At 46.7% G+C, this 18,131-nt stretch overlaps 1 protein-coding gene across 1 annotated transcript in view; it reads left to right on the forward strand.

Annotated features, from left to right (window-relative positions):
• CDYL2 (chromodomain Y like 2) overlaps nucleotides 1–18,131 on the forward strand; it is a 558,585-nt gene that overhangs the window by 139,852 nt on the left and 400,602 nt on the right. Inside the window, exon 2 of the mRNA XM_085637362.1 lies at nucleotides 14,274–14,856. Within this exon, the coding sequence (XP_085493488.1) occupies nucleotides 14,274–14,856 (583 nt within the window). The remainder of the gene's footprint in view (nucleotides 1–14,273; nucleotides 14,857–18,131) is intronic.

The following is an 18,131-nucleotide window of genomic DNA, read 5'->3' on the forward strand; positions in this document are numbered from 1 at the left end:
GTGCTCGCCAATAGAGTTTATGTATAGAGTAAATAACAGGGGTGCAAGAATGCACCCCTGTCTTACTCCCCTCTTGATGGAAAATTTGGACGAGCACTCATCTTGTTTACCAAAGCACACCCTGGCCCCAGCGCCCCTGTATAATTCCTTGATAAAATTTAAAATTGGTTGGTCGATGCCCAGGTTCGAGAGCGTGGACCAAAGTTGGTTATGATCCACGCAATCGAACGCAGAGCTCAAATCAATTAAAGTAATAAAAAGGTTCCCCTTCCTGGCCTGGGTGTACTTAGAAATTAAAAAATACAAATTTAAGCTCTGCTCTACTGTTCCCATGCCGGTGCGGAAACCATACTGGAGGCTGGATATGATGTTAGCTTCCTCAGCCCACAGTTGGATTCTCTTTAAGACAATGTGACCGGCCACCTTCATTAGTGCGTCAAGAAGGGAAATAGGCCGATAACAGGTTGGATCTTGTCTATTTCCCTTCTTGAATATCGGAACTACTATGGCCTCAGTCCATGTTGGTAATATCCCCACTTGGCAGGCGCTATTCATGACATGGGTTAAAAGTGGTGCCCAGAGGTCGATTTCATGTTTAAAAACATCGGATGGTATACCGTCTGGACCGGGCGCCTTTCCTAAGGGACACTCGCTGATTGCCATTTTAACCTCGGCGTAGGTAAACGAAATTCCCAAAGGATAAGCACCCATACAAGGACTTTCCACATTTCCGAGAGTAATGGTAGGAACGGGAGGTGCTAATAGGGAAGGGGTTTCGTTATCGTATAGCTGTTCAAAGTGAGTGACCCAGGCTTCACCATTTATGGCGTTATCTATCGCAACGGTATTGTTTTTACCCTTGTCAACATAGCCACTTCCTTTCCCCCTTCTGATTCATAGAAGATTATTTTCGCCACCCGTATCTCCACCTTGCAGATGTGCGTTCGTGATTGAGACCTGAAAGCAATATTGTATAGCCACCAAGTATATTTTCTATGGCGGTTCTCGCTTTGACCCCTCTGTGGGAGTTCCCCGTGTTGTGTGCATTACGGACTGTTGTGTATCATCCCCAATGTCCAACCCAAAATGTGTTCTCCATGGGTCCCAAATCCTGTGAAATGTTTTGGGGCATCCCCTGCTACGATACGTGGTGTGCTCGGCCGACATGTATAGGTCAATTCCCCTCATCCACTCCTGTACGGTGGGTTTATCGGCCACCCTCATCTCCTTGCTATATCTCTTTTGACTACTACCAGCCCCAGGGAGGGGAAAATTAACTGGGTTCTGGTGACCTCTACCTCGTATGGTATCCCCAGTATCATAAAACATTGCTCCATGGTTAACATCACCCATAGGACTGTTCCCAGTAACTCAGGAACCTGCGTCCAATATGTTTGTAGCTCAGGGCATGCCCAGATTGTGTAAAAAAAAAAAGTCGCTTTTAGCCGTGGTACACGTCAGACAGAACGGATAGTCTGCCCATCCCATTCTACACAGCCTATCTCGGTCGTAATATGTACTGTGTAGTATCTTAAGTTGAATAAGACAAAGCCTTGCCTTTATGGATACTTCCCTGGGGTGCATTAACGCCGCTTCCCAGTCTATATCCTCCATGGACCCCACCTCTCTCTTCCATCGTACTCGGAGCCCCACCAGCCTGTCTGGGATATTGTTGTTGATAGTTTTATAGGTGAAGGAGACCGCCTTATGTGTGAGTTCTTCTTGCAGGAGCCTACCTTCTAGAGGAGCGTATTCCGGAAGTTTCTCACTTTGGATATTCTCTTTCTGCCAGGCATGACGCAGTTGTGCGTATTTTAGGAATTAGGAGTTGTTCATATCGTATTACTGTTTGAACTTTGCCCATGTTTTGAGCTCCCCTTTTTGAATGATGTCTCCTCTTGTGGAGATCCCTAGGAGATCCCAGGTCCCGAACCCTCTGAGTTTATTTAGCTCCTTAAACCATGCCCCTACCCAGAGTGGCATGTTCTTCATGACCTGATCTGTACAGCCCATAGTCTTGGTCGCTCTTGCCCATGCCGTCAGAGTCACTTGGGTCACAGGTAGCAGGTGGGAGCATCTCTTACTGCTCGAGGCGATAGGTGGGATGGTCTCTATTTTTATGTATCCATTCATTTATGGGTATCAAATGGGATGCCCAATAATAAGCCTCTATATCTGGGAGTGCTATCCCTCCATTTTGTGGGTTACTTTGTAGTGTCTTGAGCGCTATTCTGGGGTGCCCCCCGCCATAATAATATTTGAATTTTGCTAGCTATTTCTATAAAGGTACCTGTGGGAAGTGGATGGTATGAGTTTTGAAGGGCACATAACAGTTGGGGTACGGTAATCATTTTGAAAATGGCCGCCCATCCGAGCAGGGTGAGGGGGAGGTCCCTCCAACTTTCAATGTCCAATTTGAAATTATTTAGGATTGTCCCTAGGTTTTCCTTCCTACAAATCTCTGGGTGTGGAGTGACGAATATTCCCAGGTATATGAAGCATCTTTGGACTACTCTTAGTTCTCCGGGCAGAGGCCAGTCTATTTGGGTGTTGTTCGGGCAGTAGAAAGTAGACTTATTCCAATTGATTTTGTAACCCGAGTGGTGGCCGTATTCAGTTATCGTTTCGAACAGGACCAGTATAGTCGTAGTGGGGTTAGAAATATACAGTAAAATGTCATTGGCATATAAGGACATTTTTTTCTCTTCGGTGTCTGCGGGAGTGCTCTGAAATCCTTGGATGGAGGGATGGGACCCGATTATGCAAGCCAAGTACTCAAGGGTCAGCGCGAAGAGTAGGGGCGTGAGGGGGCAGCCCTGTTGTGTACCTCTTTCGATGGGGAAGGATGCTGAGCCTATACCGTAGGCTCGCACAGTGGCTATTGGTTGGTTATAGAGGAGTGTCACCCAGCTACGGAATTTCGGCCCAAAACCAAATTTAGTCAGAGCAGCGTCTAAGAACAGCCAGTTTACGGCGCCATACGCCTTTTCAACATCTAATGATAAGAACGCCTGTGGCCTTGTCTGGTTTCTCACATTCATAAGCCATGTGTGGGTTTGCCTAAGATTGAGATGGGTAGAGCGGCCTGGCATGAATCCCGACTGGTCTTTATGAACCAGGGCTGTGACGACTCCAAGGAGACGAGTCATCAAGATGGTGGCCAAGATTTTAACTTCCAAATTAAGTAGTGATGTGGGTCTAAATGAGCTGCATTGATTGCGGGGCTCACTCTGTTTATGTATGATGAAAATAGTGGCCATCCAGAGGTCTAACGGCAGAATGTCCTCTTTGTGAGAGTCCATGAAGAGCCTAAGCAGGTGGGGACTCAGAATGTCAGTGTAACGCCTGTAGAATTCTACCGGCAGTCCGTTGGTGCCAGGGGGTACTTCCCAGGGCGAAGTTTCCCCACTGCGTCCTGGATTTCTGTCAAAGACAGATCTTCCTCTAGGCCCCGGGCATCTTCTTCTGCTAGCACTGGGGTAGGGATCGCCGCCAGGTAGTCCCTAATCTCACCGTGCGATTTAGACGTTTGGGCCCAGTTCAGGTCTCTATAATACTCCGTAAACGCTTTTGCCACTCCCTCATCCGTTTATTGCTTATTGCCTTGGAGATCTACCACCTCTCTCACCCACCTCTCCTGGACCTCCTGTCTACCAATCCAGGCCAGGAGCTTTCCTGGTTTATCACCCACTTCGTAAAGTTGGTGCAGGGTTACTAAATGCTGTTTTTTTGGCATTGTCCATGGCTAGCTCTTTATACTCAAGCCGTAGTGTGCTCAACCTGCTTGCCAGTTTGGGGTCGCTCCGCTTGTGCTTCAAGCTCCCTTATTTTATGTTCTAGTGCCACAAGACATTTGTCCTTCTCTTTCTTCTCCCAGACATGTGGCATTGGGCTCTATCCCGCTGCTCTGTTCTATAGGCTTCCCAGAAAATCACCCAAGAGGGGACGAGTCTTTGTTTTCCTTAAAATATACCTCAGTATCTACCTTAATCTCCTTTGCTATTTTGGCCTTGCTCAGGTCCCGTGGACTCCAATTGCGGGCTTTGTATCCTTCCCTGAAACCCATCTCCACCAGGAGCGGGGAGTCATCAGAGAGGCCTTTAGCAGTGTATTCTGTGCATCCCACGTCGTGCAGTTCCCCTTTGGGAAGGAATATATAGTCCAGTCTGCAGTGTGTGTCGTGTGCCCCGGAGTGAAAAGAAAACTGTCTGGTCTGGGGGTGTTTCTCCCTCCAAGCGGCTATCGGGCTCATCGTTACGGAAAATCGTTTCAAAGGAATGATTGGTATAGGTCTGTCTCCCCCACTAGTGTGGTCCATTACTGGGTCCATAACATCATCGAAGTCACCACCCACTATGTGTAACGCGGAGGGCATCTCAATCAATATGTCAATTATCTTAGTCATGGTGGGAGATTGTAATCTGGGAGGTGCATAGGCACAAATCAATGTGATCTTGGTCCTTCCCCACAGTCCAGAAACTCCTACATATTTGCCCAGGGGATCCTGCCAAATGCATGTGGTTTGGAAGGGGATGTGCCTCTTGATCAGAATAGCCACTCCACTCCCCTTGGACATGTATCCTGAGTGTGCCAGGACCTTATAGGCCCCGTGACCTATAAAGCCACACTGTGTGCCATTGAGGTGTGTTTCTTGAAGCATTGCAACGTCTGGGTGGAGCCTCTTAATGAGCTGCGACACCAGACCTCTTTTAATCTTATCCCCCAACCCTTTAACTTTCCATGTCATGACTGTTAAATTAGGTCGTCAGGTCATTGTACATCGGGTGGCAATGTGTTTGTGGCCCCAGGCTCTGGAGGCGGGGAAGAATACAACTCTCTGGCACCTCTTGATCTATGGGAGTGTCTCATCGTAGCAACCCTTGCGATCAATAAACCAGTGTGCAACCAATCGTCCCCAACTGTGCGAACCCCCAAACATCCCCCACTCCACCTCCCTCCCCCTAGCCTTCCGCCCCCCATCTCTAGAAGCGACTTTCAGCAGGAGAGCGTAGGTCAGTCTGTCGTCCTCCCCCTCCCAATTATATACCCCAAAACCCCAACTCTTACAGTTTGTTGCTCAGTTGTCCAATATGCTCAAAGGTCGAAGCTCAAATGCTTCAATGGGGGGGGTCGATACTGATTCTCGATACCTTCCCGCTGAAATTCGGATTGCAGAATCCTGTTCGTTTGGGTTGATCTCCGCAGGTAGAGTTCAATCTACGGGCCTCTCGGTCTCCCCACTCTTCTCAAGCGCCTGGATTGCCTCCACCAGTGGATGTTGTGCTTCTGATCCGGAAGATCCGTCATTTTCTTCGGAATCCGTCTGGTGGTCAGAAGAGTCGGCCCTCTGAGCCGTGTTGAGTTCGGATTGGGAGCGCGCGTCTTTTTGCTGTTCTTGATGTCTCTTATCTTGTATATGTTTTCGGAGAGCATATGGGGTTCCTGTACCTGGTCTTTGCGGCCCTCTCATAACTGTGCGACGTCTCCGTTGGGTAGACCCCTCCCCATCAAGTCTGTTCAAGGTCGTGCGGGCATCAATTTGTGTTCATTCCAGGGGCCGAAGCCCTGGTCTCTCCTTAACCCATGCCCAGGCCTCCTCTTGGGTTTAGAAGAAGAAGGCTTTCCCATGAAAGATGACCTTCAATTTTGTCAGGAACAGGAGCATATAATGAAGTTGGAAGGCCCACAGCTTGGCCTTGACCGAGTCGAAAGCTCAGCGTTGTTTTTGAAGTTCCCGGCTATAATCTGGGAATGACATGATCTTTAAATTTTCATAGCGGATGTTCCCATTGCGGCGCATTTCACGGAGTATCATGTCTCTGTCCTTGAAGTTCAGTATTTTGGCAACGATTGTCCTAGGTGGGGCCCCTGGAGGAGGTTTGGCACTTAATGTGTGGTTCGCGTGTTCTATGACGAAGCATTGGGAGAACTGCGCAGCCGGTATGAGATCTGTCAACCAGGTTGTCAGGAATGCCGCTGCATTAGTACCCTCAGCGCCTTCCGGAAATCCCACGAAGCAGAGGTTATTCCTTCGAGCTCGATTTTCTGCGTTGTCAATTCTCCCTAATGTCTGCAGCAGCACTATGCATGTTTCTCATCCCCTTTTGTAAATCTTTAATGGCATCCTCCACCTCCGATACTCAGGTGTCGGCTCCGTTACTCTCTGACACCTTACGTAGATCTTGACGGAGCAGCGATACCTCCGAGCCAACCTCACAAATCTTGTCTTCCAGGGCTTCTCTAGAGCTCTGTATGGCTTGTAGGAGCAGTGCCGTATCTGTTGGTGGTTATCACCTCCGGCGCCTCTGCTTGAGGTGGGAGCACTTTGGTATATTTGTCAATTTTACCCTACTTCAGGAGTTTCGGATCCTTATCTTTGGTCATGGCTCGGTCTTATATCCATCTTGGCAGGACTCGTCGGGCCGCTCCGTGTAGCTTCACGTGGTAGGCCCTGGGGATTTCACCTCCTGTCTCCCCTTCAGGAATGCTACGCCGTATAAGGGTGGTAGGGCAACCTGTTTTTCCCAATTTTGAGCCTGGGGGAATGTCACCCAGGCAAGTATGATCTGTGATGCATCCCAGGGTTTTGGGGGCCCTTCTGCAGCTTTCCCTTGCTCAGCCACGATCTTCGTCCCCCCAGCTATGGGCCTTGCTCCTCTCCTAGTTTTACTCGGGCCGCCTGTTGCACCTGAATCCCAAGGGGTCGTTTCCTGCCAGTTCCTCACCTGGGTACCGTACAGCCTGAGGGAGTCCCGTGACCCCTCCCCCACTCTGATCCTGGCTCACAATAAGTCCTTACGTTTCAGATCATGCGTGCCCGATATTATCTGGTAGACCTAGGCGCCCCTTATGTGAAGCTCTCTATCAGGCGGAGACCACCTGCTGCCTCTCCAGTTGTGTCTTTTCCTCCGGCTGTCTGGTTTTGTGCCACTGGATGCCTTTTGGCAGGTAGCCCACAAGTTAGGGAATGCGTGGCACCGGGCGTACCTGGTACACATAGCCGGTAAAATGCAGCATCTCTGTCTTCTCTCCATGGGTGCTGGCTTGGAATGGGGGGGGCCCTCGCTCCCCTCATGTCTCTCCCTCCACCCCCACCTCTCTCGATTTTCTCGGCATTCGCTGTGTCTCGCAGCTGCCTCCGGAGAGGCTGCACAGACCGCAGGGTGCGGCCACGCAGAGTAGTCCGTATTGTCTGTGCGATTCCTCTATCGACCGCTGCTTTGTCAGAGGTTGGGGCCGCCTCACTTCTTCTTCGCCCTCTTCCAGGTCAGGCTCAACCAGGCAACTCCGAATCGCCCTCTGTCCCTCCTCAGTGGCGTCAGAGAGGCTCTGGAGCTCCCTCGTTACTGCGAGCCGCCAACTTGATTCTTCTATCCTCGATAGGCCACAGGGACAGGATCGCCTCTTGCTGGCTTTCTGGGCACTTTTCAGGCTTCCACTGAGCGCTGGTGGGGCCAACCCGTCAGGGGGGCCATCTGGAGCTATCAATGTGTAGAGGATACTGCAGAATTCAGCGCGAATTTAGGGCTCTGGCGGGAGCTCTTCCTCAGAACGTCTTACTCTGCCATGAGCTAGGCCACACCACCCCCCCCCCAATTTACAACAGTCTTTGATGACACAAAACAGTATTCATTGTATTAAGATGTACGTATTTTAATTCTACGACATCTTTGTAAATAATGGCATGGATGTTCATTAGGCTAGTGGTTCATATTTTTCAAATTCCAAGTTCGAATTACAATGGCTTATACTTTTGTACAAGTCTCAATATTAGGGTTGTTAACCTTCCGTCTAAGGCTTCAAACATATAGTAAACACATTGTCTGTTAATATTAATTATAAATGCGTTCAGCTTAGCAACATCCACGAAGGCCTGAGTATTATATTGTGAATACCTTGCGACTGTTAAATGTGTGAAAGGTAACAATAGTGTTTAGTGAGAATAATTCAAACGTACTTCTAAAATGAGTGTAGCAGTATAGAGAAATATAAATGCTTTATAGGCGCTTTTATTAAAATTTGTTTTATACATTTTACATTTAGTACAATGTTTCCCCTTTCCTTTTAGTTGTTGCTTTGATGATGTGTGAATCTGGATTCTTGAAACTGGCGTTTGCGATCTGAGTATAGTGATGTATTAGAGAGACACAATCTCAGTACTAAGAAAGTGATATAATTCCTGAAACTGAATGTAACTTAACTCACAGATTGCCATTATTTACCTTTTTCAGATTTGGTCGCACCTAGACACTTCTGTGTTAAAAATACTTCTTTCATTTTTTCTGCTACATAGTGGTTTATGTGATGTTAATGTGTTTCGTTCTAATAACATTTCCAGTATAATCTATCTATCTATCTATCTATCTATCTATCTATCTATCTATCTATCTATCTATCTATCTATCTATCCTTGCTAGTGGCGGACCACAGTTGGTAGATCTAGTTAGGACCTTGTTTCTATTCAAAGAGCATTTTTTCTTTTGCCATTATATTTGGCGCGTTTGAAGAATTTTCGCGAAATTTTCAATTTCAAAATTTCGGGGTGATCTGTCAAGCAGGGGCCAAGAAAAACGGGAGACCCAAAACGCTTTTTCACCATGTTAATTTCCATTGGAAACTGTTGACGCAGCTACAACCCGAACTGCTGAACGGAATGACAAAAAATTTGGCAGAAAAGTAGTTCTTTGTCGAGAGTGCACTCTTTTTTTAAAATGGTTTAAATCCATTCAGTAGTGCCTGCGAAATTTAAACATTTCTCCGATATACAAATATGGCCGCAGAGGATCTGCAAACTCGCCTGATCTCATGCCTGAGATCTGATTTGCTGCCAACACTTCAAACCAGGAAGTGTTGGCAGTCATCTTGTGATTTGGTTGAACTGAGTCACAAGGAAAAAGGGCAAAAAAGGTTCAAAATCAAGAGGGGCATGGTTGAAACACCCTGACCCCCTAGGCCTGCTCAGGGGGTCGCAGAGGGACCCCCAGGGCCCCAAAAAAATAGTAACTTTTTTTTCCAAAGGAATTTGCATTTGATCTGCTAATTTGGCTGAAAATGTTTAAATGTAGCGCTGGCCCCCGCGCTTCGTTTAATTAGGCCTCTGGGTGGGCCAGGTCCCAGGGGCAATCGTCAAAATACATGCGGGGCCCAGAGGGACCCCTGAAGCCCCGGGGATGCCACCCCCCCCGGCTATGTTCGTTAAATGCGGGGACAATGTGGCCCCCCCACAGCCCCAGGGACCTCCACCTCCCGGAGTTTATTTTCTAAATAAATGTGTGAGGACTCCTGCACACCCACACCACCTCGAGCCTAATTTTGGTAAATGCAGGGGGGAAAATACCGTGTGGGATGCAAAATAATGTGTGGGGGGCTTGAGACCCCCCACACAGCCCCTGGGACCACCACCTCCCCATGGCTTTAGAATTGTTGGAGGGGGCCGTAAATGGCCCTAGGGACCACCCCCCCCCAGGGCCGGCTCCAGCAATGTCCCGGGGTGCCCACCCCCAGGACATTGCAGTTTGCTAATGCATGGCCATAGAAAACTGTGCTTTGCTTCATGGAAGCGAGAGGATGAAAAATTCTCTTGCTTCTAGGAAGCGAAGCAGAATTGCTCTTGGGCAGAGGGAGCTGCATGTCTGCAGCTCCCTCTGCTTAAAAGCAATGCCAGCTCCCGCAGGAGGCGGGGACCCAGCAGGGACCACGGGGGCCTTGGGTCTCTCCTTGTGGTCCCCAAGGATGTGGCCATGCCCTGAGGGATGGGGTCCCCGGGGCCAAAAATGGCCCGGGTAGGGGGGCCGCGCAGGCTCCTTACCCATTTTTATTCATTTAAAAAAAATAAAGGACGTGGCCATGCCACGGGGCTGAATCGGCCTCAGGAGTGGGGCCCCTCTTCCAATTTTTTTTTTCCTTACATAGAAAGCAGGCCCCAGAGGGTGGGGTCCCCGGGACCAAAACTGGCCCAGGGAAGGGGGGCCATGTGGCCCCATTCCTTAAAAATAAAAAAAGGCCGGGACCCGGGGGATGGGGTCCCCAGGGCCAAAATCAGCCTGACCTCCCTCCCATTTCCCCCCAAAAATACCAAAGGGTCAGCCCTGGGGGATGGGGTCCCCGGGGCAGAAATGTGCCTCTCAGAAAGGGGACCGAGCAGCCACCCTCCCATTTTATTACTAAAAAGTAAATAAAAAATGGTTCAGGCCCCGGGGGATGGTGTCCCAGGGGCCCAAAAGCATCAAGGGAAGGGGGGCCACACAGCCCCCTTCCTAGAATTCTTTTTAAATAACAGAAGCTGGCAACACACAGAGGAGCAGTCCTCTTTCTTCACTACTCTCCAAACATGCCTCCTTGCGTATTCTTGGTTGGAGGATGAAGTGCTCTTTGTTGGTGAGGGTCCTTAGGGACCAGCTAGCCAACCTACTACCAGTAAACCCCACACAGCTGGATTGGGGAAAGGTGGTCAGTGGCCACGCCCCTTTTTCCACCACTCTGCAAACGCACCTATTGGTGGGGTGATGAGGTCCCCTTTGCCTCTTGAGGGCCTCAGGAGTAAAGTAGACTTCATTCTCCAAGCAGTAGTTCACCAGGAGGCACGTTTGCCGAATGGTGGAGAAAGGGGGGGGAGTGGTCTCTGACCACCTCTCAGTAATCCAGCTATGTGGGGCTTACTGGAGGTAACAGGAGGGCTAGTTGGCCCCCAGGGACCTCCAGCAGCGAAGGGGACTTCATCCCCAACCAAGAGCACGCCAGGAGGCGGGTTTGCAGAGTGGTGGACAAAGGGAATTCAGCAATCTTGCCGTGTGGGACTTACTGGAGGTAATAGGAGAGGTAGTTGGCCCCCCAGGATTTCCTTGTGGGCCAACTACCCCTCCTGTTAACTCTCATAAGTCCCACACAGTGGGATTGCTAAGATGTCTTTGGAGGCCACGCCCCCATTCTTCACCACTCTGTAAATGCACCTCCTGGCACACTACTTTTGGGGGATGAAGTCCACTTTACTCCCGAGGGTCCTTGGGGGCCAAGAAGCCCACCTAGTACCTCCTGTAAGTCCTACACAGCGGAATTCTTGAACGCCTGTTGGAGGCCCAGTGCCCTTTCTCCATCACTCTGCTAATGCGACTGCTAGTTAAAAAAACATAGAAATTCACTGACAAAACCACGGGTTTCAGGGATGTTTTAGTTAGAAATTAGCATTTTAAAAACCTTTAAAATTCACTGAAAAAACCCACAAGTTTCAGGGACGTTATAGTTAGAAATTAGCATTTAAAAAACCTTAGAAATTAACTGGAAAAAACACAGGTTTCAGGGACGTTATAGGTAGTTGGACGTTTCACTCGTACAAAACCAGTGAAATTTGGATGTTATAATTAGTTCAGCTAACTATAACTCGCGCCCCCGCAATGCACTGCTGATGATGTCACATATTACATCACTCATGACTCAAGAGATCTTCGGAGGCCACGCCCCCTTTTCCCACCTCTATGCAAACGTTTCTCGTGGTGCATTACTGGTTGGGTGATGAAGTCCACTTTACTCCTGAGGGACCTTGGGGCCAAGAGCCCACCTGGTACCTCCTGTAGTTTCTACACAGCGGGATTCCTGAGAGCTGGTCGGAGGCCCAGCCCCCTTTCTCCACCACTCTGCAAACACGACTACTAGTTAAAAAATCATAGCAATTCAAGAAAAAAATCAAAGGTTACAGGAACGTTATAGGTCGGAATTAGCATTTAAGTAACCTTAGAAATTCACTGAAAAATAAAGGCTACAGGGATGTTATAGTTAGGAAATGAAATAAAAAAAAACCTTAGAAATTCACGGAGACGTTATAATTAGGCTCAGGTTTCACTCGTAAAAAGAACAGAGAAATTCAACAGTTTAGTTAGCTGAGCTAACTATAGCTCATGCCACTGCAATGCACTGCTTATGATGTCAGATATTACATCACTCATGACATGGTCAGTGACATCACTGATGAAATCACTAATGACGTCAAATAACATCACAGAAGATATCATCCAGTGACTGTGAGTGTTTTTTTATAAGTTTGAGTGTTAATTATATATACCAGGTTGTATTGGTGAATCAGTGAGTGCATGGGTGCCTGTATGGATGAATTAGTGGGTGCGTGACTGTATAAGTGAGTGATTAGGTGTCAGTGAATGTATGGGTGAGTGACTAGGTCGTGTGAATGTCTGTATCAGTCTGTCAATTGGTGTCTCAGTGGCTGTATGGGTTGGTGAGTTGGTATATAGTGGCTGAATGGGTGATTGGTTGTCTGAGTACCTGTACGGCTGTACTTAAGGCAAAGGTGGAATCCTCCTAACTAGAAACTAATAATTAAAGCTGTAGTACCACCACCTGTCTAATGAAATTGCATTTTACTCTGTGGCCTGACTAAAAGTTTTTACAGATATCAGCGATATACTCTTTTATACTTTACAGATATCTGCAAGGCAAAATGTTTATTTTCTTATCTTCTAACTTTGTAAAGATGTAATTTAATTGTGGCCTGAGTAATCAATATATTCAATATTTTACAGATTCTATCTGACCAATATACTTGTATATATTTTACATATATCTGCAAGGCAAAAAACTTTGTTTTTATTTTTTTACTTGGTAAAGATTTTAATGTCCAAGTGTTAACATTTTGCACAGCCATGGGCATCTGATGTTTATACTTCGAGATGATTCATGTCATTAGGGTTATCTGGACGGGTCATGTGCAATAAAGGAACTGTGCAATCTTAATCTTATGTTTTTGTGGTTCGTTGGACTCCACGGGAAATTATGTGTAACAAGGTGAATGCTTGAATTGAGTATGATTAGGACTGATCCACTAATTATACAAAAGTACTAAGGACTCTATGGTTACTTGTTGGGCAGAAATGGAGTCGCAAATTTCATAAGAGTGAGTGTAGTAATCAATTTGGGGGAGGGTTTGAAGGTATTTGTTTTTATTATATGTAAGGATTTTATTTAATCAAACAATTATAAACATGTATATCAAATTTAAAACATCCTGGAGCTAAAATATACAGCTGTTTTTTCCTCAACCATTTCAGCTGTGTAGCTAGCATTATCTATATTGCTACAAGTGGGGGTGTGCCAGGCAATTAAGTCTAAAACACTTGTTGTAGTCACCATCGTCATTTCGGTTTTCGCCTACAGGCTTGATTATGCCTGGAAAACTCAGACGGCTTCCAGCGCAATAAACTGAAGTTTATTATGAAAATAACACTTCTTGATACACCATCGTGATATTAAAGCCCTAATGAAGTTCTCCTTGTGGGAATGAAACATGATGGCTGAGCTTTATTTACTATTGAATTAAAGATTATTTTTTTTTTAAATAAAGGCTTTTTGATACTACAACAAGTGTTTTGGACTTCATAGCCTGGCACACCCCTACTTATAGCAACTTTTCGGAATCTGGAACACAGAGGAGCCACGCAACGGCTGGTGTTGGGGAGAAATTGCGCATGACCAAAGAATTGATGGAACTAGCGTGAGGTGCAGAGCTATTAGTCCGCTGTTGGGAACTTGGAAGCATTATGTATATTGTTGCAGTTGCTTTCTGATGTGGAGGGACTTTTTGACTGAATGAATGCCTTACATCACACCTAAAGCATTCTTGTCAACTGTTTGCCTGTACACATTTTTAGAAATAGTTGCCTAATATTCTTTTAGAAAAGCCACTAAGGTGCGGTACTTTCAAGGGATTATAATTCTCTGTTAGTTAGCTGCCCTGATGCTGCTTGTGATTTGCATAGCCTTTGAATATTATTAATAAATAACTTAGTATAACACATGGAATCAAGAGTTACACCTGTGATTACAATGTTCAAGGACTTGTGGTCCTGGGGTCCTGACTACCCACTTGACCAATCATTTATTATATCCACAGGGAAAAAAAAGGTGTTAAGGATAATTTGTCAAGCTTTATTGTGAGGAACTGCAATGAATATCTTATATTTGAATTATGTTTCATAAGTAGGTATTAGCAGAAAGCAAGTGTGAAAGTAATTTTTTTGCAAATGGCTTCTCCGGTCTACATTTTAGCAATGTATTTGGTATTAGCAGGAAATGAATGTGCGAATCATTTTTTGAAAACAGGTTCTACTGTCAACATCTTAGCAAAGTATTTTAGACTTTCTTTTATGTCTATTAGTAATGTTGCAGGGCCGTACATGCAAAACTCATCATATTTATCTGTTTATTCTCATTAGTATACTGTGATGCCTGCTGCTTAATATTTATGAATCTAATTTCTTTCTTGTTAGGTCGAAAGGATTGTAGACAAACGGAAGAATAAAAAAGGTAAGTGGGAATACCTTATCAGGTGGAAAGGGTACGGAAGCAGCGAAGACACCTGGGAACCAGAACATCATCTCCTACACTGTGAAGAATTTATTGATGAGTTCAATGTGCTTCATGTCACTAGAGAAAAGCGAATAAAATCTGGAAAACAATGCGGTATTTCAAAATATTTACGGGAAAATCAAGTCACAAATTTTGGAAAACTATCCCAGAGATCTCATGAGTCTGGAAAAGTTAAAGGGACAACACTTAAAAGGAAACGTTTGAATCCACCACTCCAGAAGCAGAAAAAACTATATACAGCAAAGCAACCATCTGGAGCCACTAAAACTGTGAGCTATCGATCTACACCAAGTGGCTTGCAGATAATGCCACTGAAAGCGTCTCATAACGGCATTCAGAATGGAGATGCCAGCCATGAGAAAGATTGCAAACATTTTGAAAACTCATCAGCACAGGCAAAAATTGAATTCAGTGATCACAAAAAAGATCATGAGTTTACCAATGATTTGGATGTAAAGAATTCATCGATTGTGAATGGAATAGGTATGTAAATTATTTTAACTGTTGAATATCAACATTGAATGCCTATGTTTCATAACAAAATTACTTCCTGCCATGTAGTGTTTCTCCTAACCTGTTACAGGTATTGTTGAAAGCAATAAAAGAATACATGATTTTCCGTTCAATCTATTACGCTTTTTCATTGTAAAGAAGATACATCCGTACAAAACTATGCACCACTGTTTAACACGCTACTTTGTCACATTACTTTATTGATTTTACAAGATGTTGGACACATTTTTACATATATCGATGAGCATTGCTTTCAAACCATAAGACGTTCATAATGCTGGTATAATTTAACAGCACATTTCCGCCAATTTTATCTCTGCCTCCATGCATGAGTACCTGCTCTTAGTGTTAATCTATCCCGGTTTAACATTAGTCAAAGATTAGAACATATTGAACTTGTATAACTTATGTTATGTTATGTTAAATAAATTTATAAGGGCGCAACTAACACCATTAGGTTTCTTGGCGCCAAAGTAAAGAGAGCAGAAGATAGTGCAAAGGCCGTTTATTGATAAGATTCTGTGAAAAGAAAAGTTTTAAGGGCAGATCTGAAGCTGGGGTACGAAGTGGTCAATCTCAGGGACAAGGGGAGGGAGTTCCAAAAAGTGGGGGCCAGGAAGGAGAACTTGAGCCCGCCATGTTTCTTCCTCTTATATCTAGGGATGGAAAGCAAGACCATTTGGGAAGACCGGAGAGTGCGGGAAGGGACGTAGGATTGAAGAAGGGAAGAAATAAAGAGGGGGCCCTGGCCGGCTAGAGATTTGTAAATGATACAACCCAGCTTGAACTTACAGCGGGCGGCTACAGGGAGCCAATGAAGGCTCTTCAGGAGGGGACGGACATGATGATCTCTAGGGAGGAAGTGGATCAGGCGGGCAGCCTGATTCTGGATCAGCTGAAGCCGCCTGAGTTGGTAGGCTGGGATGCCTACATAGAGCGCGTTGGCGTAGTCTAACCTCGATATTACAAGCGCCATCAGGGCCAAGGTAAGAGCCTCGGAAGTAAGTAGCCGGGAGATTTTCTTAATTTTCCTTAATTGGAAATGGCTGGAGGAGACTACCGCGCTAATCTGGGGCGTCATGGAGAGATTACTACTGATGGCGACTCCCAGACTTTTAACACAGTTGGCGGGGCTAGGTGGACTGCCAAGGCTGAGAGGCCAAAAAGAAGAATCCCAAGGGTTGAGGGGACCCCCGACAAGAACGAGTTCGGTCTTGTCGGGGTTGAGCTTCAGATGGTTTGAGCTCATCCAGTTGCTGATAAAGCACAGGGTATTTTGAAAGGTGGCAATAGAGTCAGCAGAGGAGTTGATGTTGAAAATTAGTTGTATGTCATCAGCATAGTTGAATGCTGTGACATTGAACTGACGGAGGGCACGGATAAGTGGGGAAAGATACAAATTAAAAAGGAGGGGGGAGAGGGAAGAGCCTTGTGGGACACCACAGGACAGTTTGACCTGGGAGGCAGTAAACTGGGATAGTCTGACAGCTTGATGGCGTTGGGTCAGAAAGGATCGGACCCAGGCCAGAGCGGTGCCCTGGATGCCAGCCTCCCTGACACGATCGACCAAAATTTGATGGTCGACCGTGTCAAAGGCGGCCGACAAGTCCAGGAGGACCAAGGCCTGGCAGATGTTCGCGTCCGCGCCCCTGCGCAGTTCCTCCATAACAGAAAGGATGACGGCTTCTGTTGAGTGCGCAGGTCTGAATCCAGCCTGCTGGGGGTCCAGTGCACCAGATTCTTCCACAAAGGAGCTGAGAGCGTGAGTGACGTGCGACTCTAGAACTTTGCTAAGATAGGGAAGAAGAGAGATAGGGCGAAAGTTGCTCATGATGGAAGGGTCTGCCGAAGGTTTTTTGAGGATGGCAACCACCTCGGCCTGTTTGAAGGGTCCCGGAACCTCCCCTATGGCTAGAGAGTTGTTCAAGAGAGCAAGGGGGGGGTCAGGACAGGCGGTAAAAACTTCTCGAAGGACCGAGGGGGGGCAACAATCGCTGGGAGAGCCAGAAGAGACGTTGTGTAGGAGTGAGAGGAAGTTGTCCTTGGAAATAGGAGGGAAGTGGGTAAAGGTGTGTGTGGGAGAATAACTGGGGACACAAAAGGATGTAGGGGCAGGTGGGAAGGTGGAAATGCTAGTTTTAATTTTGGTGATTTTCTCCACAAAGAATTGATTAAGGGAGTCGCACAAGGATTGAGAAGGGAGAGGGGCTAAGATGACTCTTTCCGGGTAGGATAATTCATCCACTATAGAAAAAATATCTTTAGATTTATTGGATGAGTTTAAAATTTTGCCTGAGAAGTAGCATGATTTAGCCACAGTAATAGCGTTCTTGTACTCCTTCAGCCGAGACGAGAAGATCATTTTCGATTCGGGGGAGTAATCCCGGCGCCAGCGTCTCTCTGCCTGGCGGAGAGTAAGTTTGTGTGCGCGGAGCTCAGCGGTAAACCACTTTTGGGCATCGTGCCTGCGCCTTGTCTTAACCGATTTTAGTGGTGCCACAGAGTCGGCCGCGGCGGTAAGCCAGTGTGTGAGGGTTATGGACTGAAGGTCGGTAGAGATGTTGGGTCCAGTCATGAGTGGGAGTGAAGAACTCAGGAGAGCCGTAAGTTTGTTAAGGTCGGCTTTATTCCAATTGCGCGCCAGGAAATTGGATTGGTGGGCAGCGGTGATAGGGGAAGACAGGGATAAGGAGAAAGTGATGAGGTGATGGTCAGACCAGAGACAAGGGGCGATGAGGGGAGCAGAGATGGCAAGAGAGGTGGTCCAGACTTGGTCTAAAATGTGGCCTTTAACATGTGTGGGTGCATGTATATGTTGAGTGCAGTTAAGGCTCAACATTAGGTCAGAAAAAGCACGCGAATCAGCAGTTTCATGAGTGTCTGATGGCCAGTAATTAAAGTCGCCCATGATCAACACGTTGGAATTGCTGATGGTAAGCTGGGTGATCATGTTACCGAACAGGATAGAAAAGTCAGGCATAGATTGAGGGGGGCGATAGGTCAACACACAGATGAGTGAAGACCCAGGCTGCTCCAGTCTTAATACGAGACAGTCTGTCGAGGCGATACTAGGAAAGGACACTGGGGAGAACCTAATGGGGTGTCTGATGATGGCTGCAACGCCGCCGCCCGCTTTACCAGCAGGGCGGTTGGTCTGCAGGATGTAGTAGCCTGGGGGAATGGCCGCCAGAACGTCAGGAGATGAATCGTCAGTGAGCCAGGTCTCGGTCAAGAACAGGACATCA

Source organism: Triturus cristatus, chromosome 12 (assembly GCF_964204655.1).
Source record: "Triturus cristatus chromosome 12, aTriCri1.1, whole genome shotgun sequence".
In the NCBI taxonomy this organism is placed as follows: Eukaryota; Metazoa; Chordata; class Amphibia; order Caudata; family Salamandridae; genus Triturus; species Triturus cristatus.